Source organism: Copadichromis virginalis, linkage group LG3 (genome assembly GCF_057382275.1).
Source record: "Copadichromis virginalis isolate Kocher_CV1m ecotype Utaka linkage group LG3, C_Virginalis_male_GT1.1, whole genome shotgun sequence".
In the NCBI taxonomy this organism is placed as follows: domain Eukaryota; kingdom Metazoa; phylum Chordata; class Actinopteri; order Cichliformes; family Cichlidae; genus Copadichromis; species Copadichromis virginalis.
Window position 1 is genome coordinate 4,453,750 of NC_140620.1, and position 22,979 is coordinate 4,476,728.

General features: G+C 44.0%; 1 protein-coding gene across 1 annotated transcript in view; it reads right to left on the reverse strand.

The window, feature by feature from the left end:
- Nucleotides 1-1,684: 1,684 nt before the first annotated feature.
- LOC146712371 (uncharacterized) overlaps nucleotides 1,685-22,979 on the reverse strand; it is a 39,106-nt gene continuing 17,811 nt past the window's right edge. Inside the window, exons 2-4 of the mRNA XM_085442260.1 lie at nucleotides 18,054-18,159; nucleotides 4,828-5,676; nucleotides 1,685-4,502 (exon numbers count right to left, since the gene is read on the reverse strand). Coding sequence (XP_085298386.1) covers nucleotides 3,870-4,502; nucleotides 4,828-5,676; nucleotides 18,054-18,071 — 1,500 coding nt within the window. The 5' untranslated portion in view covers nucleotides 18,072-18,159 and the 3' untranslated portion in view covers nucleotides 1,685-3,869. The remainder of the gene's footprint in view (nucleotides 4,503-4,827; nucleotides 5,677-18,053; nucleotides 18,160-22,979) is intronic.

Sequence of the window (22,979 nt, forward strand, 5' to 3'; positions counted from 1 at the left end):
TCAAATCACATCACAAAATCAAATGTATAGAATAAAAAAATAAAATAACATATAATAAAATAACGTGTTAAATGGGTGGAAATCCCTAGATCAATGTTTAAATTAACACTCACGCATTGACTCTGTCGGCTTTGTTTTGCCATGCATGCTCCCTTTCTTTTGCAGCTGAGGCTGTGTTACTTTTTTCCGCGGAATTTGCATGTTATCGGCATATGCTGCCATCAGAATTTCGGCGTCAAGCGCTGTAAAATACATTGACCGCGCCTTCTTTCTCTCCGTCTCCATGGTGACTCGCTTAATCTGTGCTCCACTAATCAGGGCTTTATGTATCCTCGTCCGCGCGCTTGACTTGGGGTTAAAGCAACTCCGCGTTGATTGAACTACTTGTTATCGGCCTTTCTGAAACCGAATATTCCAAGTTGGACAGTTCGGGGTTACTCAACCCTGAGTATCGTTTTTCACTCTGAGTTTTCTAAACCGGCTTCCTGAAATAGGGCCCAGATGTTCAAATCTTTCTACGTATACTTTAGGTTCAGCTCTCCAGCCTGGCATTTGGTTAAGCATGATTCAAACATTTGATTTTGTTTAACTGGTTTTAATTATAGTTACTTTTTGTGAACATTTGTTGCAGCATTTAAAAATACATCATTTATTTTCAAACTTTTATTTGATTTGATTCGTCTCTATTTTTTGAGGCAACTGAGGTCCTTCAACATCTGCCAGAAAATGCTGAGGATTTTCTATGAGTCTGTTGTGGCCAGTGCGATCCTCTATGCTGTTGCATGCTGGGGGAGCAGGCTGAGGGTCGCAGATGCCAACAGACTTAATAAACTGATCCGTAAGGCCAGCAATGTTGTGGGGATGGAGCTGGACTCCCTCAAGGTGGTGTCGGAGAGGCGGATGCTGTCCAAGATAAAGACAATGTTGGATAACACCTCCCACCCACTCCATGACATGTTGGTCAGTCACAGGAGCTCGTTCAGTGAGAGACTGAGATTACCGAAAAGCACCACTGAACGACACAGGAAATCATTCCTGCCTGTGGCCATCTCCCTGTACAACGCATCCACTTAACACACTGTTTGCTGCTACAGCTACACATGTTTCTTTGTATGTATGTATGTATGTATGTATGTATGTATGTATGTATGTATGTATATATATGTATATATTGTACTATTCTTAGTTAGCGTATTGTCTGTCTTGTCTTAATGTTGGTTTAAAATGGAGCACTGTAACAAAAAATAATTTCCCCCAGGGATCAATAAAGTATTCTGATTCTGATGATTCTGATTTAGAGCATCATATTTGACCAACGTAAGATCATGAGCTTTATTAACTGATCAAAGTCTCTTCTTTCATCTTCTGTATCATTCAGTTTGCATTGGTAATGCCCATTATTGTAATGCTTTTTTAAGACCAGCAAAACTTTATTTCACTTTGGGTTAGCTGGGATAAGTGATGGATGGAGGGAATTTTACTTCAGCCACAGAAATCCTAAACAGGAAGGAGGAGCAGAGTTACAGTGGATCACTATCCAGCAGGGAAACAGTTCACACATTAACATCAAATTCATAAAAGTAACGGATTATGTTCACAGATAAAAGCCACCAATAAGAGTAAACTGCAGCACATAGGTTATAGCAAGGTAAGACTGTACCACCATGATAAAAGACACCAATAATGGAAAGATAGCAGAGAATTTAATACAATAGGTCACTGCAAGCAAGCCAGCATTTAACTGGTAGAAAAGGCAAGTTTAAACAGATATGTTTTGAGCCGTGATTTAAAAGAATGAATAGAATCAGACGCCCGGATGCCAATCGGGAGATTGTTCCACAGCTCCGGTGCAACTAGAGCAAACGATCAATCACCTCTAGATTTCAGTCGAGATCTGGGCTGAACCAACAGTAACTGTGAGGATGACCTTAAAGCCCTAGCAGGAGCATATGGGTTTAAAAGTTCCTTAAGATAGCTTGGTGCAGTGTTATTGGTAATTTTAAAAGTAAACAACAAAATTTTAAATTGAATACGATATTTGACAGGCAACCAGTGCAGATCAGCTAGGACAGGAGTAATGTGGGCAAACTTCTTGGTTTTAGTTAGAATGCGTGCTGCAGCATTCTGAACTGTCTGTAATCTATGTAAAAGGGTAGAGTGGAGACCACAATAAAGTGAATTACAGTAATCTAGCCTTGACGTTACAAAGGCGTGGATGAGCTTTTCTAGGTCTTTATACGGGATATACTGCCTGGCCTTAGAAATAAGGCGAAGCTGGTAAAAACTGGATCTGACAACAGCAGACACTTGTTTATCAAGTTTAAATGAGCTGTCAAATAAGACACCCAGATTCCTAACAGTGTCAGAGAAAGAACTAGTGAGAAAACCAAAGGCATCCCGAAGTTTGGCACGAAGGGCATTACTACCAAAAATCATAATTTCAGTTTTCTTATCATTAAGGATAAGAGTGTTTGCCAAAAGCCATTTCTTGACCTCACACATGCATTCTCGAAAGCTATTCAAAGACAGAGCAAGATCATCGTTTAACTCAAAATAGATCTTGATATCATCCGCATAATAGTGAAAAGCAATGTGGTATTTCTCAAAGATAGCACTTAAGGGAAGCATGTACAATGAGAAAAGGGTAGGGCCTAACACAGATCCCTGGGGGACACCGCAGCAAACAGGTACAGCCGAAGAAGAGGATGTGGCCAAATGTACCGAAGAGAGCCGATTGGAGAGGTAAGATTTAAACCAATCCAAGGCAGCGCCCTTAATGCCTACAGTGTGCTCTAGTCTCGCCAATAGGATGTTATGGTCAACCATGTCAAATGCCGATGAAAGATCCAATAGCACTAGGACAGAGGGGTGTCCATTGTCAGCCATTAGTAAAAGATCATTGAAAACACGAAGCAGCGCTGATTCAGTGCTGTGATGTTGTTTGAAGGCCGATTGAAATTTATCATTTATATTATTCTCATCCAGGTAGATCTGCAGTTGAAGCAGAACCACCTTCTCAAGAATTTTAGCCAGGAAGGGAAGCTTAGAAATCGGCCTATAGTTGGCAAAATCACTATGATCAAGGTTCCTTTTTTTTTTAGAACAGGTTGAATTATAGCTTATTGTTTGTTTGAATTATTGTTTGAGAGCTGAAGGTACATAGCCAGAAAACAAGGAAAGGTTCAATATGGACAATAAACAAGGTCCAATTGCATTAAAACAATCCTTGACTATACGGGATGGAAGAACATCATGTACAAAATTAGTATTGTTCAGTTTATCAATTAGACGCTTCAGAGTAGAGAGTGAAACGGGTTCAAATTGATAAAGAGTAGCAGAACAATCAGGAATAGACATACTATCAGTCACCAAAGGAAGAGTAGATTTAAGAGATAAAACTTTATCTAAAAAATAGTTTGAAAATTTTTCACAAAGACCCATGGAGCACGGCAGTGGCATAGAAGGGCAGGGGTTCACCACAGAGTTAAAATTTTTAAATAGAATTCGAGGATTATCACCATTAGTGGTAATAATTTTAGAGAGAAAAGCTGCTTTAGCCATTCTGGCAGCAGTTTGGAACTTCGAGCGGCTAATACGTAAAATGTCATATGATGACTGGAGTCTATCATTCCTCCACTTCCTCTCATCCCGCCGACATATACGTCGTAAAGCACGAACAGAATCATTTAACCAACATTGTGAGTAAGTTCTGGGGCGTTTCATTTTGATAGGTGCAACAATGTTAAGAATCAAGGAACAGGTAGTTAAAATCTGTATTAAGATCTGTATTATATAGAAGTTCATCCCAGCAACCAGTTCAGTTCAACACAAGTTTAAATGATTCTATCTGAACTCTGTGGAGCCTGATCTCAAGCTTTTTGAGTCTGACCAGAGGATCTTTCTGTGTCTTCAGATTCACTGTGATCCAGTGATGGGAGTGATTTCAGCCCTGAGTGATCGCGCTGATGTTTGCACAGAGCAGACAATGAGGTGAATGTTTGGGCACATTGGTAACAGTGAAACAGTTTATTAGTAACGTGGGATCGTTTGTGTGCAGAGTATGAACTGAGATTCCTGAAGCTCTTGTCACACTGGTCACAGCTGTAGTTTCCTTCCATGTGTGCACGTTCATGCCTGTTACGATGACCTGACTGTGAGAAGCTTCTCTCACAGTGTCTGCACTTGTGTGGTTTCTCTCCTGTGTGGACTCGTTTGTGTGATTTAAGCTGACCTTCAGTGGTGAAGGATGACCCACACTGATCACAGAGGTGCTTTTTAACCCCACTGTGAATCAGTTCATGTTGTTTTAAGTGATTTGTTGTGGTGAAGCTTCTCCCACATTCTTTGCAGTATTTCAGTTTGTCTCCAGTGTGTCTATGTTGATGTACTTTTAGGGTCTTTTGCCGACTGAAAGTTTTTCCACAGAGGTCACAATGAAAGTCTTTCCCACCACCACAGTGATGACAGGGTTGAGAACTGGATCCATCTGTGTCGCTCTGCTTCTAAACAAAGACACAAAGACAGTGTAAGTCAGTCCTTCAACATTTGTATCCTGAACGTCGCCTGAAATAAAGAGCATCTCTGCAGACGTCCAACTACATTTGACTGTTTCAGTTAACACACTCAGTTTACTGGGCTGCAATAACTACAATACTACCACCATAATACTACAGTAATATTAAAATCATAACTGAAAGGAAAATCTGAATAATCACTCAGAGCTGCTTTTCCATGCAGTAGAATTGCTAACATGCTAACACAGTTTAATGAGCAGAGTTGTTCCAAACAGTCAGGCTAAAATGACAAGATAACAATATAAATACATACCTCACAGTAGCTGCACTTGTAGAGTCTCTTTCTGGTGTGGATCTGTTGGTGTCGTCTCAGGTCATGTGGAGATTTAAAAGTCTTCTCACACAGGGCACATTGATAAGGTCTCTCCTCAGTGTGGGTAAACATGTGTTGTTGTAAGTGTGCGTCTGTTGTAAAGTATTTGCCACACTGTTCACAGCAGTACACATCATGTCTGGTGTGAATGCGTAGGTGTTCATTTCGGCTCCCTTTCTGGCTGAAATTTTTTCCACAGATGTCACAGCTGTATGCCTTAATTCCAGAGTGGGTAACTAGATGCCTCTGTAAGCTGCTACTGTGAGTAAAAGCTCTGCCACACTGATCACAGCTGTACGCTTTAACTCCACTGTGGATGACTTGGTGTTTTTTTAGGGAACCCTTCAAGGAAAAAGACTTTCCACACAAGTCACAGCTGAACGGTCTCTCTCCAGTGTGGATGACCAGATGCTGTTTTAGTGAAGTCTTGTCAGTAAACTCCATCCCACACTGATCACAGCTGTATGCCTTAATTCCAGAGTGGGTAACTAGATGCTTCTGTAAGTGGCTACTGCGAGTAAAAGCTCTGCCACACTGATCACAGCTGTACGCTTTAACTCCACTGTGGATGAGTTGGTGTTGTTTTAGATTAGCCCTCACAGTAAAACCCTTCCCACACAAGTCACAGCTGAACGGTCTCTCTCCAGTGTGGATGACCTGATGCCGTTTTAGTGAAGCCCTCACAGTAAAACCCTTCCCACACTCGTCACAGGTGTGTTTTTTCTCTCCCTTTCTTCTGTGAGGTTTGTCGGCCTCCTGAGAGCGCTGACTTCTGGCTCCATGTTGGTCCTGCAGTGACAGAGATACAAACAGAGGCAGTGAGTGAAATGCAGTCGTGGAACAAACTCAACCTTCAAACTCCATTAACACTAGTTTTAAACCTGAAGGTGGAGCGTGGCACCAAACACCTTAAAGGTCTCTTATCCCCACCTGCTGGTAGTTCTAACACATTACATCCAACCTGCTGTTAAAGATAATTCATGACTCTTCAAACACTAAAATCATGCCCATCCCTCCTGATTGTACACACACACACACACACACACACACACACACATTATTTTATAATTTAGATTATTTTGTTGTTTCCTATTACATATTTCTATAATTTGTATAGATTTATACATAATTATTCAGTGATAATAAATCCTATGTTTGTTTATTCTAAAGGAACCCTGTTAGCTTCCACAACAGATGTTGCTCGTCTTCCGTCAAATACTCACATAAAATATTACACAATAAAGTGGATTCAAGATATCCACATAATTTCACTCTTACATCCACAGTGAGGTTTCACAATTGTTCAAATATAAGCAATCAATAATAATAATAATAATATCAATAACATTGAGGCACATTACACAAATTTCAAAAACAAATCATGTCTTACAATATCCATCCATCCATCCATCTGCATCCGCTTTATCCGAGGTCGGGTCGCGGGGGTAGCAGACTAAGCAAAGAGGCCCAGACCTCCCTCTCCCCAGCCACCTCCTCCAGCTTGTCCGGGGGAATACCAAGGCGTTCCCAGGCCAGCCGAGAGATATAATCTCTCCAGCGTGTCCTGGGTCTGCCCCGGGGCCTCCTCCCGGTGGGACATGCCTGGAACACCTCGCCCAGGAGGCGCCCAGGGGGCATCCTTATCAGATGCCCGAACCACCTCAGCTGGCTCCTTTCGATGTGGAGCAGCAGCTGCTCTACTCTGAGCCCCTCCCGGATGGCCGAACTTCTCACCCTATCTCTAAGGGAGAGGCCAGCCACCCTTCGGAGGAAGCTCATTTCCGCCGCTTGTATCCGCGATCTCGTTCTTTCGGTCACTACCCACAGCTCGTGGCCATAGATGAGGGTAGGGACGTAGATCGACCGGTAAATTGAGAGGGTAAGTGACGGACGGAAGTGAGGTAAGTGACGGAAGTGATGTTGTAGGTGACGTCAGACGCCGGAGATTTTGGCGGAGAAAAAGCAAATGGTAGCATAGAGTTTAACAAAGGTTTTCCAAGCTTCAGTATTACCAAATATACTAATCAATTGTCATATAACTAACAACATCTGTTTTATCATCTCTAACACCCTGGAGGACAACGGGGAGAGTTTAGACGCTCTCCAAGATTACATCGACCGCTGTTTTCAAGATTTAGTAATGCATAAGGCCCAGAGTGCATCTTCCCCGGCCAAAATCGAGACGCCGTCATCGAAGAGAAGTCGCCAGGCAGACTCCCCCGGTACAACATCGCCTGCCGGCAAAGACATCGCAGAAATCCTGGAGTCAATCGACAAGCGATTGTCCAGTTTCGATGCGAGGCTGTCCCTGGTGGAGATTTTACACCGGGAATTTAAATCTCTGAGAGAATCCCTGGAATTCAGCCAGCGGCAGGTGGAAACGCTTGCCGCTGAAAATGCCACGCTACGGGAGTCGGTTAAATCTCTCACCGATAACGTGACCCAGCTAAACATTGAAAATAAAAAAATAAAAGAGTCCGTTATCGATCTACAAGCCCGTAGCATGAGAGATAATCTTGTGTTTTCTGGTATTCCAGAAACTGCCGGAGAGGACGCAGAGGCAACGGTGAAAAACTTCATTAAAATCCACCTGAAGCTGCCGGAGGACACCGTAAAGAACATCGACTTCGATAGAGTACATCGCTTGGGGGGCGCGCGATCGCGGACCGGGAGACCACGGCCTATTGTGGCCAAATTCAGCCAATTCAAACAAAAGGAACAGGTGAAGAGTCGCGGCAGAGAGCTGAAAGGAACGGACTTCAGCGTGAACGACCAGTTCCCCAAAGAGATCCTGGAACGACGCAAGGTCCTGTTCCCAGTTCGACGTAGCTTTATCCAGAAAGGCTCCCGTGCTGTCATCGCCGTGGACCGGCTCTACGTGGACGGACAGCTGTACCGCGACCCCGGCACCACACCGTGGTTATACTGACTGCACTCCAGATAAGAACCCGCTACACTCTTTTCTTATTCATTCACACTTTCTCCTTTAAAATGTGTTTAACCTAGTAATATCAGTAGGATGTCATAGCAGATATAACACCGTCACCCTCCGTCATTGCTTTAATTGGAATGTTTCCGTTTCGTTTCCTTTTTTTTGTTGTCGCTCACAGTTCATGTGGTTTCTTTCTTTCTCTTGTCTTTCACTGCTGTGGTCACCTACTCCCCCACTCACCTACAAACAACACCCTCTATTTCTCCATATTTTCACAACACGATCACGCAAACACATCAGCTCAACGGCAGCACATTCACAACAGCCTCACAGCACGCACAGACTTGCAGGACACATAAGCAAGCCACGCTTGTTCATATTAGTGAATAATCACACACATAGTCAGACTTATGGAGTCTCTCACCACACTTCTTTTTCTCTTTCTATTTATAAACAAGGGATGTTTCCATATTCTCTCCACCTGTCTAAACGAAACACCCAGCATACATCATTAAACATACACGCACAATTAAGGGCATGCTGAGGTTTGTCACATGGAATGTAAATGGAGCTGGCTCCAGAGGAAAGAGGTTAAAAATATTTAACCAGCTTAAAAAACTACAGGCAGATGTTGTTTTATTACAAGAAACTCACAAACCTGTCACAGGTTTAAATGAACTTAAAACACCTGAGTTTCCTAACGTGTTTGCAGCCGGTTATAATTCTAGACAACGGGGAGTAGCAATTTTAATACATAAAAATGTTAATTTTACAGTACTCGATACAGTTATAGATCCAGAGGGTAGATTTCTAATTATTAAACTATCAATATTGAACAAAAAACTATGTATTGTTAGTATATATGGTCCAAATGTTGATGAACCCTCATTCTTCCACGGTTTTTTTAGTGCACTCTCTGAACACCTTGATTGCACACTCATTCTTGGCGGTGACCTCAACCTTGGACTAAATGAAGAAATGGATAGGCTCAACACAACAGGAACTCAGCGTAATTGGCAGTCCACAAATATAATCAAACAGTATATGAACGACTTTGGTCTTTGCGATGCATGGCGCTCTCTTCACCCCACCAGTAAGGAATATACTTTTTTCTCGCATGTTCATCACTCTCACTCTCGTCTGGATTATTTTTTGGTCAGCAGCTCACTGCTGTGTGACATTTCAGACACTGAGATTCATCCTATAGCTGTCAGCGATCATGCTCCTGTATCTTTAACACTAATGCACAAGAATAATACTACGCCAAGTAAAAACTGGAGATTTAATATATCACTACTTAAAGATGAAGACTTTATTAAATACTTTAAAAAGGAATGGACTTCATATTTAGACTTTAATGACACTCCCGGAATATCTGCTTCTGTTCTATGGGAAGCAGGGAAAGCTGTGATGAGAGGTAAAATAATTTCTTTCTCATCACACAAAAAGAAAGAAGAAAACAAAAATATTCAGGAATTAGAAAAGAACATCAAATCACTAGAAGAAGCCTACGCGTCCCACCAAGATCAGGAAACATTGAACAAAATATGCAAAACAAAACTAGAATTAAATGAAACTATTAATAAAAAAACACAATTCCTTATACAAAGACTTCGCTTGCAGAATTTTGAACACAGTAACAAATCAGGTCGATTTCTAGCTAACCAGCTAAAAATAAATAAAGAAAAAACAACTATATGTGCTGCTAAAGATTTATCGGGGAACACAATATATGATCCTGGAAGAATAAACAACATTTTTAGGGATTTCTATGAAACTTTATACTCACCACAAATAAACCCATCTAAAAATGAAATTGATCTGTTTCTTGACAACGTAACTCTTCCAAAATTACTAGACAATCAAGCAATGGAACTGGATTCGCCACTGACGCCAAGTGAACTCCAGGAAGCCCTGATAAGTATGCCCAATAATAAGGCTCCAGGTCCAGACGGCTTCCCTGCAGAATTCTACAAAGAATTCTGGACAATTTTGGCACCAGTATTCCACAGCATGTTGCAGGAAATCGAGGAAAAGGGCAGACTACCACCAAATATGAATTCTGCCAACATTAGTCTCCTGCTAAAACCAGGCAAAGACCCTTTATTTCCCTCAAGCTATCGTCCAATTTCTCTTTTAAATGTAGACCTTAAAATAATCTGCAAAGCTCTCTCAAAGAGATTAGAGAAAATGACCCCCCTCTTAATTCATCCTGACCAAACTGGTTTCATAAAAGGTCGGCACTCCTCAACAAACACTCGTAGATTACTTAATTTAATAGACTACTCATACGATAAAAACATCGAAACCATAATATTATCTCTAGATGCAGAAAAAGCATTTGACAGAGTTAATTGGAAATTTTTATTCGCAACTTTACACAAATTTGGTTTTGGAAACTCTTTCATAAACTGGATAAGAATATTATACAATTCCCCAACGGCTCGTATCAGAACAAATGACCAGACATCCTCCAGCTTCTGTCTCCTGAGGGGCACCAGACAGGGATGCCCACTCTCCCCCTCACTTTTTGCAATTTTTATCGAACCTCTAGCAGCAGCATTTAGACAGGCTACAACAATCAAGGGCATAAAATGTAAGAACATAGAACGTAAAATCAGTCTCTATGCGGATGATGTGTTGCTTTTTCTGCAAAACACACAAACCAACCTCTCTGAGGTAATTACTTTAATAAACTGGTTTTCAAGAGTTTCAGATTATTCAATTAACTGGCCAAAATCTACAGTTCTCCCCATTAACTGCTCCTTCCATAATTCTTCCTCTGCCCCACTGCAATCCGGAAATATTAAATATTTAGGTATTAATATCTCTCCTAAGCTTTCAGACTTAACTAAACTAAACCACATCCCACTTCTAAAGAAAGTAGAAGGCGATCTGACTAGATGGAAATCTTTACCCATATCACTCATGGGAAGGGTCGCCACTATAAAAATGATGATCTTGCCAAAAATAAATTACTTATTTTTGATGATCCCTAACAAACCATCACAAGATTGGTTCAGATCTCTGGATTCATATATTTCCAAATTCCTTTGGAAAGATAAACCCCCGCGTATTAGCTTAAAAACGCTACAAAGAACCAAGGATAGAGGAGGATTAGATCTGCCTAATTTTCACCAATACTTCTTAGCCAACAGGCTTCAGTTCATCTCAGAATGGTTAAAACATACCTTCTTAGTTGAGCCCTGGCTAGATGTTGAACAGGCACTATGCAAGGATCTAGAGATTTCAGACCTACCATTTATTAGCTCAAACATCAAAAGACATGAATGCTTTAAAAGTATCAACATCAGCTTTTCTCTAACAGCATGGTGGGAGTTTCTAAAAATAACGGAGTCTTCATTAATCCCATGCAAACGTACACCTATCTGGAATAACCCTGACATATTACAAAACAATAATATGATTAATTTCCCAGAATGGAGTTGTAAAGGAATTAAATACTTAGAACATATATTAGAGGGAACAGAATTTATTCCATTTGACAGACTAGTTGAACAATATGGGATCAACAAGACAAGGTTTTTAGAATATCAACAAATTAAATCCATAGTAAAAAAGAAATTTAACCTCAGTCAAGTTGAATTACAAACACCACTAAGTGCGGCACATTTTCTTACTCTTAAATCCCCCAAATTATTATCTAAAATATACAGAACACTTTCTAAATTAGATGAATCAATATCCCTTCCTACTGCAAAGTGGGAAGCAGATTTATCAGTCAACCTAGACCAAAACTTCTGGTCTCAGATTTGCTTAAAAACTTTTAAATTAATTAAAAATCCCAGTCTGCAATTAATACAATACAAAATACTTCATAGAGTGCACTATACAGGTCATCGGATGTTCAAGATGGGCTTTACATCTTCCAACAACTGCTCACACTGTCAAGGCAATACACCAGACAATTACATCCACGCTCTTTGGTTCTGTCCACCAGTGCAAAAGTTTTGGCGCGAGATGTGTGAAGACTTATCAAAATGTCTGAAATGTAACATTCCAACCTCCCCCTTAGTGTGTTTGTTGGGCAGCTTAGATAATGTCACTTCAGAAAAGAATATAGCCCATATGATCTTCACTGCCCTATGCATAGCCAAGAAAACAGTCCTCATGAACTGGAAAAATAAAAATAATCTTAATTCTAACCAATATAGAAATTATCTATTAGATTACATTAGTCTTGACACAGCCTCTGCCACCACATTAGATCAATTGCTCTGGGCCCCTTTTATCAGCTCCATCACCTAGTGGGGGTGGGGGGTCATAGTTTGGTCCCGCCTTCACTGTTGTGATTGGTGAGGGGGTAGGGACAGGCTTAGGGCGTCGGGGGGTTCCCCGGAGGCATCTTCCTTGGGGGGCTCAACCCGGGGTAGCGGTCACGTCCGGTTGAGGGCTCTGTTGGCTCTCAGGTGACTGTTTCCTCGCGGCTGCGTGCAGCGGGGCTAGGGGAGGGTCTGTGCTGACGGACGTGGGTTACTGACCTGGCAACCTGGCTGCCCCTGGGTGGGTCCGGGATGGGCGTGAGGTTCTGGGGGCGCTCCGTCTCTGGGCTGGGGCCCGGGCCGGGCCTCGGGGGCTCGGGTCCTGGTTGGTGTGTTGCCGGGGTTGTGGGCGGGTGGGTGCATGGGGGCCCGGCCCTGGAGCAGGGTGCCGCCGGTGCATCGAGCCGCCTGGGGGGCTCTTCAACTGGTGGGGGGGATGGTCACATCTTGCAGGAGCTTTCTTCTCTCAGGAACTCTCTGCAGGAGGGGGAGATACAGGAGAGGTGGAGGAAGATCTCAGCCTGGGCGTTTACCGTCTTATGTAGTCTGGAAGATGTGTGGTTGGTGGGGTGGGTGCAGTTTTCTCTGTGGTGGGGTTGGGTGGGCTGTCCAGGGCTCTGTGGAGCCGGGGGGCGCTACTGCACTGGGCCCCGGTCTGATGGGCCTGGGCCCCCCTTCCCTGGCGGGTCGCGGAGGGTGGGAGTGCCTACTGGGGTCAGCGGGGGAGCTGGCCCCAGGGAGGGGTTACCTGCCCCCCCCTTCCTTCCCTCCCCATCTCCAGCTGCCTCCCTCTTCCCGCTCCTCCACAACCACCCACACATGCAGGGCCTTGGAGTGGGGGTATGTCACCAGGGTGCAGAGGAGGCTACCCCCCTCCCCTGTCCCCTTCTGGCTGCCTCTGCCTCAATTTTATCCCACAACTTAGACATTCACATTATTCACACTCTCATTACACATACATATAGGATCTTGGGGGTGGGCACAATCACGGAGTCCAAATCACCATCAGGGTGTATACCTCACCCCTGACGTCGTTGCCCACCTCTCAATTTTAAATACACTTAGTCATTGAGGGTTAGCAGGAGGGACTATGCGCTTACCTGCTGCTCCTTGGCAGGTAGCTCCATGCCCTCCTGGGTTTTAATTGCACCTTAGAACACATATGCATCAACACTACAATGAGCGGGTGGAGGGAGGTTTGGAGTCTTCTCCCACCCCCATTCTCTGCGGCCTGCTGGAGCGGGAGGGCTAGTAGGAGGAGTTGGCCGTCCGACTGCGGTCTGGGGTGTGGGGCCTCCCTGCTGCTGCGGAGTCGGGGTGGTCTGCCTCTCCCCACCGCAGGGAAAAGGGTAACACCACCTGGGTCTGGGTGCAATTCCCCCCTCCAGGGGCAAGGGTACCTAGACCCGGTTTGTAGAGTACGCTTGGGGAGTGTGATTGTGTGTACAGCGTCTCTTTATGTCTGTCTCCACGTTGGTTGAGTGTGGAGTGAGTGCATATGAGAGCATGAGGGTGGGAATGGATGTTTGTGTCTGTGTGTGCCTGTATGTCTGTGTCTATATGTCAGGTTGGGTATCAGACGCCACCTCTCTGGGGACACCTCAGGCCTTCCAAGGTTTGGAGGCCTATCTCCACCCACCACCACTTCCCCTGCCGGTGGCGGACTCCCTCAGGTGTCGGTGTGTTGGTGGTTCTTTGTGTCTGGGGGTGGGCGTCCGGGTACACACCGGCTCACTCCTTGGCGGCCGCTTGTCGGGGCCTGGGGCCTGGGGCTCGCTCGGGCCCCTTTGGAGGTGGGGTGCCCCCAGCCTCTCGGCCTAGGGCTCGGTCACTCAGGCGCAGCTGGGGGCCGGCGGAGCTCACGGGCGCGTCACTGCAACTCCCCCTGACTTCTGCTCCGCGGCTGCTGGGCGAGCCCTCATCTGGGACTCTCCTCAGCTCTTACTGGGACAGTGGCACGGCTGCTCCTCTGTTGGTCTTCCATGGTCTCTTGTGTTCTGGGGGCCTCTGGATGTCTGGAGTTTTGATCTCCTCCATACCCGCTTCACACCCTGGAGGACGGGGCTGTGGCCCCCCCACACTCCCTAGCAGATCATTACATGGAGAAACCTTTGGAATGCAAGCATGCTGATCCACACAGGTATGCACACATGGGTATTCACAGACGCGGACTAAAGCTTTCTTGGCTGCTGCCTCAAAGCACACTGTGCGCTGTCTATCTTGCGTGCTGCACAATATCGTTTATTACTTAGTAAATACTGATATCTATGACTAGCTAGTTTATTGTGATGGTGCTTTGTTTTCTCTATTATTATGTTGCTCTTTGTTGTTTGCTGTCTCCTCTGTTTGTTTTTGTTTGTTTTTTTTTTGTTTTTTTTCTCCATACAGGTGACCCAGGAGTTTTTTTTTTATTTTTTCTCTCTCTTCCCCCCCCTTCTCACCGTCTCTTCTCCCCTTTGGTTTTCTTTCTTTCTCTCCCCCTCTCTCTCTCATTCATTCCCCCTGTCCTATTTATTTAAAAAAAAAAAAAAAAAAATGACAAAGGATGAACTGAAGCTCTGCCATCACGTAATGTCGCATACTGCTGTTTCTGATGTCATTTAGGAAAAAAAAAAAAAAAAAAAAAAATTGAGAGCTTCGCTTTTACACTCAGCTCCCTCTTCACCACGACTGACCGGTGCAGCGTCCGCATTACTGCAGCTGCAGCCCCAGTCTGTCTGTCGATCTCCGGCTCCCTTCTCCCATCACTAGCGAACAAGACCCCGAGATACTTGAACTCCTCCACTTGGGGCAGGAACTCATCCCCGACCCGGAGTGGGCACTCCACCCTTTTCCGGCTGAGAACCATGGCCTTAGATTTGGAGGTGTTGATCCTCATTCCCGCTGCTTCACACTCGGCTGCAAACCGTTCCAGTGTGAGCTGGAGGCCCTCACCCGATGAAGCCAACAGAACCACATCATCCGCAAAAATCAGAGATGAGATTCTGAGGCCACCAAAGCGAAAGCCCTCTGCCACTTGGCTGCGCCTAGAAATCCTGTCCATAAAAATTATGAACAGAACCGGAGACAAAGGGCAGCCCTGGCGGAGCCCATCACCCACCGGGAACGAGTCCGACTTATTGCCGGCAATGCGAACCAAGCTCTTGCAACGGTTGTATAGGGATCGAATGGCCCGTAGCAATGGGCCAGACACCCCATACTCCCGCAACACCTCCCACAGGACACCCCGAAGGACACGGTCGAATGCCTTCTCCAAGTCACAAAACACATGTAGACTGGTTGGGCAAACTCCCATGCACCCTCAAGTATCCTCGAGAGGATAAAGAGCTGGTCCAGTGTTCCGCGACCAGGACGAAAACCGCATTGTCCCTCCTGTATCCGAGGTTCGACTAACGGACGAACTCTCCTCTCCAGCACCCTGGCATAGACTTTCCCAGGGAGGCTGAGGAGTGTGATCCCCCTGTAGTTGGAACACACCCTCCGGTCCCCCTTCTTAAAGATGGGGACCACCACCCCGGTCTGCCAGTCCACAGGTACTGCCCCTGATCTCCACACAACATTGCAGAGGCGTGTCAACCAGGACAGCCCTACAATGTCCAGAGCCTTCAGGAAATCGGGGCGGACCTCATCAACACCAGGGGCTCTGCCACCAAGGAGTTGTTTAACTGCCTCAGTGACCTCGCCCCCGGAAATTATAATAATAATAATAATAATATCAATAACATTGAGGCACATTACACAAATTTCAAAAACAAATCGTGTCTTACAATATTTACAACAACTAAAAGCTCTGTAAATCGGCTTTTAAGTGTTCATTGAAGTTTTGAATAATTCTCTAATTTTTTAAGGCAACTTATTCCACTTAAAAGTTGCTCTAAATGTAACAGTTTTACAAAACGTTACTTTTAACTCGAGCATTTACTAAATTGCAGCTTGTTGAAAACTGTGTAATATGATGATGTATTTCATCTGGATACTGCAGCTGAGCAGAATAAATGTGGTGTGTTTAACAGAATTGCTTTCTTTAGAACTACAAGTAAGCCATAGAATATTTTAGCCTGTACAGGAAGCCAAGAAAGGTTATTATGCATTTGATCAATATTAGTATAGTATGAACATCTTCACACTAATCTGGACGCCTTATTCTGGACTAACTGAAGTCTGTTAAGATCTGTCTTATTAGCTGCTGACCAAATGATTGAACAATACTCCAGATGAGACATTACTAGTGCATTAATGACATCTTTCATAATGAAGAAGTGATACACAAAGAGCATTTCATAGCCATAGCTATGCCTTGTCGGCAGAGTTATGTGACATTAGTGATGTTTGTACTTTCAGCGTTAACTTGGTTTTAAAGCCTTTAAAATATACGCCGTTCAATAGTCGACCTTAATCTGACAGAGAATGTGATGATTTTGTGGATAATTAAAGTCAGTCATATATCCACAAACACAACAAGCTGAAAGTCAGTGATGCTGCTTGGTTTGCAGTCCTGAACATCACGGCACAAGCAGGATCCACTGCACTGTTAATGTTAGCTGTGTTATATTGCTGCCTCTGTTCGGTGGTGTCGAGCCAAACGCACTTTAACGTGTGTTTGAACGAGCTGACGGTTCACTCGTTAAGCTGAAAGAAAGATGCTTTAATCACAGCAGTCACACATGTGTCCACTGCACCATCTGGAACTCTTCTTGTTTACACTCGTAATAACACAAACACTAAATCCTGCTTCTCTGGTGCTGTTGTGTAGCAGTGTGTACACCTGAGACTGTCACCTGTGTCTGTCCTGCACTCTCTGTCTGTTTCTTTCTCTCTGATTGTGGAATAAAAGTATGAACATGTGTTTATAAGTTACACTTGTGTTTGAATCCTGCAGCTTATCACACATTTGATTTCCATGTGTGACGACTGCAAGTGTCCAGAGTGAGGACAGACTGAGGGACCCACTGCTGCACATCATCTGTGAGGCTTTGCAGCCCTGATGATCCACCAGGACAAACTCAGCAGTGTGTGAGGAAGAGGAGGAGGAAGAGCCAGCAGCACAGAAATGAAGCCCAACAATCATGTTTCAGTCCTGTGGTCTCAGCCTCAGATACTCATCAAATCACACAGAGCTCATGTAGAAACAAATGAACTAAATATGTTCTCCTTCATTTCTGTCAAACAAAGCTGTATGAAACGTTTCCAGCTGTTAGTATCATGGTTGCTAGGCAACCTGGGCAGCGCGACGGAGGCTAGACGTCCCATTTCACGAGCCTACGAGCCTCGCACTTCGGCCTTAGCGGTCTTTGAGTACGCGGCCCTTGAGGACTTTAAAGCTGCAGAACCTGAATCGGGATACAGCCATGATGATCTCCAGCCTCGTGCTCGCCAACATTCTCACCTGAGTTAAGAAGACGATCACTGAAATGGTCTCAGCAGGTCCTTTGATGACAGCAATGAAATGCAGTGGTAAGGCTTTTTGGGGATTAAGTTCGTTTTCATGGCAAAGAAGGACGATGCAGTTCATCTGATCACTCCTCATAACATTCTGGAGTGCAGGCAAAATGCTATTATAAAAACTTAAGCAGCAACTTCTCCAGGTTCCAATATTTATGCAATTCTCAAACCTTTTGGCCACGACTGTATAACCTCTTCTGAAGTTTAGTGGATATTATACATGGTTATGCTCAGGATGTGTCGGCCAGTTTCCACTGGAAACGCCTTTTGGTTAAACTGTCAGCGAGGAATTTGCATTTGCACTGTTAGATTTTTATATAACTTTAATGCACATAAACAACAGCTGCTTGTTTCAGTGAAAATACATTGATGGGTTTTTAATAAAGTTGTGCAGCTGTAAAGTATTTTGTCTGGTGTCAATTCTATCGTCAGCTACATCGTTATGGCAAATGTTCAAATGTATATGGTGATAAATATCTTTGGTCATATGGTCCTGCTCTGTCTGTCACCTTCTGTGTTGAGCTCATTGTTTCCTCTGTAGTGGCTGAGCTGAGTCCAAGTAGATGAAAATGTTCCTCTGCTGCTCCGTCAGACTCTCCTCCTCCTGCTGATCAGCTGGGACACAAAACAGATCTTTGTTAGGCTCCACACTGCACTGAAGAGTCAAAGTGGCTCATATGTTCATCTGACAAGTAAAAGAACACATTTTTGTTTCCCGAGGTGGGCAACTTGTTGGAAACAAACACAAAAGCTTTGAGCACTGATACCTGCCATTGCTGCCATTGAAAGATGCAACGCCAGCAATGTGGATTGTCAAGACTCAAACCAATCATCAAGCAAAGACAACAGGGATCAAATGTACCACATTTTGATCCGGGACGTACTCTGCATGAAAACAAGCGCTCACTCTTCCTGCTCAACAAATGACAAGGGCGGAGCCTTATACCACGTTATACAGAAGCTGTGCCGTGTGATGCTAAAATTAGCAGGGAAACAACAACGGAGAGCACGTCAGGGATGACGAGAAAGTGACAGGAGAAAATCCGTCCCGGTCAACCACCCAAACATCAATAACGGGAACCTTATACAGCGCTTCCCTATACACGTCGAACTCCCGCAGGCACAAAGACATTACGGAGGCTATCACTTATCACCTGACCAAAGATATGGCTCCATCAACACTGTGCAAAATGAGGGATTTAGGAAAACGATCAACACCCTAGACAAACGCTACACAGTGCCGTCCCGCAACTATTTTTCTATTGTTGCACTACCTGCTCTGTACACGCAGCGTCGAGCAATGGTGGAGACGGAATTTCAAGCAGGACAACATTTTGCTGCAACAACAAAACGAGAGACATTTGTTGTTTTATGTTTATTTATTGTTATAAGAGAATCATGATCTCAATTCTAAGCCAAAAAATGGTGATTCTCATTTTATGCAAAATCGTGCAGCCCTAACATTAACACAAAACTATTGTTTCACCAGAGAAACACACATGAAGAGAGAGAGAGAGAGACAATAACAGCTACCAAACAGTCGTCATAATTCGTCACACAATGAGAAAAGGACAAATCAACAAGTAACAATGACTAATTAATATTAAAATCTGTAACATAATGTATTGTTTGGAGTTTAGTCTGATTGGTTCAGGATGACCTGCCATTATCCAATCACACGTCTGCTTACCTGCATCTTTTCTCTTTTTTCTAACCTGAGCACCTGATGGCTTTGAACTTTTGTTGTCCATCTTCCATTGGTTTGAATTTTGTGCTCCAGTACAAACACAAATCCCCCAACCCGAGGATCAGCACAATTAACCTAACAGACCTACACCTTAGTTCACAGATTCACTTTGTTTAAGGTTGATTTCTGGGATTTCACACAACCCAGGATTCAGATCGTGAATCCATGATGGGCTTGGATTTACATCATTATAAATGAAATGTGCTCTACTTGGAAGCAGCCGGCCCCGCCCCTTTTGACGGGTTGTGTGAGACTTTAAATCATCAAACTGTAAATTATAAATTTAAATTGTTATTGATCCTTTACCCCGAGTCCTAAAGTGTAGATTTATTTTCTTACTCTTCTTATATTTATTGTTTGTTTACTTGCACCGCTGTAACTGCAGCCTCGTCGTCTCGTCTCTCTATATGCTGGACTGTCTGTAGCGGAGATAACAATAAAGTTTACTTTGACTTCAGCAGCACGCAGGCGCACCGAGGGCTCTCGCGCTCACTTTATAGAATTTAGAAAGAACATCGGTGCAGATTATAAGTCTGTATCATAATATCTGTTTGTTGTGTTGTTTTTATTTTGTTTTGCGAGTTGGTTATTAGATGCCGCTCCAGCCAGCCAGAGACTCCCCGCCACCCCGCCCTCTCCTCCCTGTGCCGCCAGCAGCAGGCGCATCTCGCAAACGGAGGGCGCCCTTACTCCCAGCAAATGGCTGATAGAAAACCGATCGGTGCCTACGAATTTCCCAATATGCGCTGGCATGACGTCGGGGAAGCATGGGTACGACCGATTATTATTTTTTTTCTTGCCCGTGATGCCCCCCCACCACGATGCATTCTATTGGTTTGCACACTTACACACACCCAGCTGTGGTTTCCTGTTTTGCTGGACTCTGGAGAGCCCCGCCTTTAACGCTCTTCTCTCACACAGAGCAACAGAAAACTTGGAAAAACTCCAGATTGACTGAACTCAGTTCAAAGTTACCTTGACACCTTTAGATGTGAGAGGTAGTGATGGTTCGCTTGAAGCTGACGCTCCGGTGCGTGTGTCAGAAAGATCAAGTAGCTTCTTTCTACTTGGCTCTCGGTGAAGGCGGTCGCACTTTTCTCCTCTCCTCCTTCCCCTTATCTTCCCTGCTTAGCCTCTTGTGTCCTGTCTTGTCTTGTGTGCACTACTTTTCCCTGGAACAGTCTCTCACTGTCGTTTTCTATAACCTAACAGGAAATTATGGATTTGATCAACTGGTCTCTGAATGCTATTGACACCCTCTTCTCAACGAGAAGTCTGGGCTCGGGAGAGCCCGAGTGCCCTGGAGGGACTTTCCCTGCCGGATACACGATGGATGGGTGGCAGACCTGGAGGATCTTGTGCCTGGCGGGACTGTCTATCGAGGACGCTGAGGATATTTACCTATTCGGAACCATGATAACAGGGTTCTTGCTGATCGGAGCTGGCTTGGCCCTGACTTATCGGAGAAATAAGAGAGCGGAACCAGCTGTTCAAACCCCCCCTAAGCTGACCGCTGGAATTGAAGCGATGGGACGAGGCGCGGCCTCCCACACCGAATGGTTAACACCTTGGAGATGCTTACAGCTGCCGTGAAGACTCAAACTAACACCATTGAGCGTATGATGGGATACATCAGAGAGGGGCCTGCTCACAATAACACCCTTGAGCGGAAGTTGGATAACATCGCAGAACGGCTCACTGCAGCTGTGGGGTCTCAGAATCAACAGAATGACAACACCACGGAACAGAAGCTTGATACCATCATGGGGAGGCTCGCAGCGCTCCAACGGGAAATCGAGGCCCCAGTGTCAGAGTGCTAAATTCGCTGCTCGCATAAAGGAGAAATCAACAATATTCTGCATTTGGTCACCACGGCGCCAGCTGCTAGGCCCAAGGCTGGAGCCCACCAAAACAACTCCCTGATAACGACTGTGTGATGACTATTCTTCCCATCCCATGAAGGACACCTGGATCGGCTGGAGGACTGTTTACTTAGCCTGATAGGCCGAAAGACACTGTCTCAGCTGAACTCTGGACACGCACACACATACACTTACACTGATAAGCACGCACTCCCCCCTCCCTTCCAAACGCCTTCGATGCTTTGTTCCTGCGGGGGAAGACAGCGGGTCTGTGTGCCGCGCTGAAATGATAGCATGGGGCAGGACGACTGCTGTGTTCCTTCGGATTACCCCCCACCACCCTATCCATCCCCTGTGGCTTGTCATGTGCTCTGATGTTGTGATGTGGACATTAATGTGCTCTCTGTGCAGAGGAGTTTTTTTTGTTTCCTGTTCTCATGCTGTCCTCCCATAGGTTGCCCAGCGTGTGAAGAGGTCTCTTTTTTTCCTCTTGTATTTTTCCCATTGTTGTGTAAATTTTTTCAGTGTCATTCTCCCAACGCTGCCGATCTCCGACTGTATTCCCTTGTGTTGTCTTTGTTGTTGTGTGTGTAAGTCGGGGGGGGGGGGGGGGGGGGGTCCTATTCCTCATTCATTCATTTTTTTTTTAACTTTGATTTTTATTAGGTTATTTTGACATTGTGGACATACAGTAAAGAAAATAACAAACAGACATACATATAAACAAACATAGAGTCTGGAGTTTACATATCTTTCTCCATTTATCACATTGCAGAAAGAAAAAAAAAGAAAACCTATTATGTTATTTCATTTGTGTCACTTCTGAATGTTTTCCACTTCCTCCATAGTCTGTCGTATTTACCTCCCATCAGTCTAATGTTGAGTGTTATTTTTTCCATCTCTGAGATATCCTCTACAATACTGATCCAATCCCGCTGGGTGGGAGGATCTGGATGTAACCACTTCTTTGTAATTGCTTTTTTTGTTGCGGCCAGAATTATTTTGACTAAATACACGTCCTCTTTTTGTATGTATTCTTTTATGTTTCCTAGATACATCACTTGGCAAGTATTTGGGAATGTATAACTCAAAATATTATCCATATTCATTTTTAAGTCTTCCCAATACTTTTTAATTTTAATGCATTTCCAGAATACATGAGAATGATCCGCTTCCATTTCTCCACACAATCTCCAACAATTTTGTAAACTTGAGGTCAGTTTGCTTTTTATTTTGGGTGTAATGAAAAAACGTGTCAAATTTTTCCAACAAAATTCCCTCCACAACGGCGAATTAGTTGTACTGTGTTGCAATTCACACATATTGAGCCATTCTTTCTCTGTTATTTTTATGGTCAGTTCAACTTCCCATTTCTTTTTAATATAGAGTGTTGAATCTTGTCTATTTTCTTCTAATGACCTATAGAAGGTGGAAATAGTTTTAAATTGTTTATGTTCATAGCAATCTTTTACTTTTCCGACAACCCCCAGTGGTTTCCCAAGCCAGTCAGATTTTATTTGTTTTGCGTAGTAGTCCCTAACTTGCAAATATCTAAAGAAATCTCTATTTTCCAATGTGTATTTGTTTTTTAGTTGTTGGAAACTCATTAGTCCTCCGTTTTTCATAAGGGTACAAACTGCTGTAATCCCTTTTAGTTCCCACTGTTTGAATGTTTGGTCCAATTGTCCTGCCTTGAAATTTTTATCATGTCTAAACCATCTGAGTATAAATAATTGTTCTTTTAACTGACATTTTTCTATTACTGTGTGCCATATGTCTAATGTAAATTTCACAATTTGATTCATTCCACTTTTATTCTTTGTCAT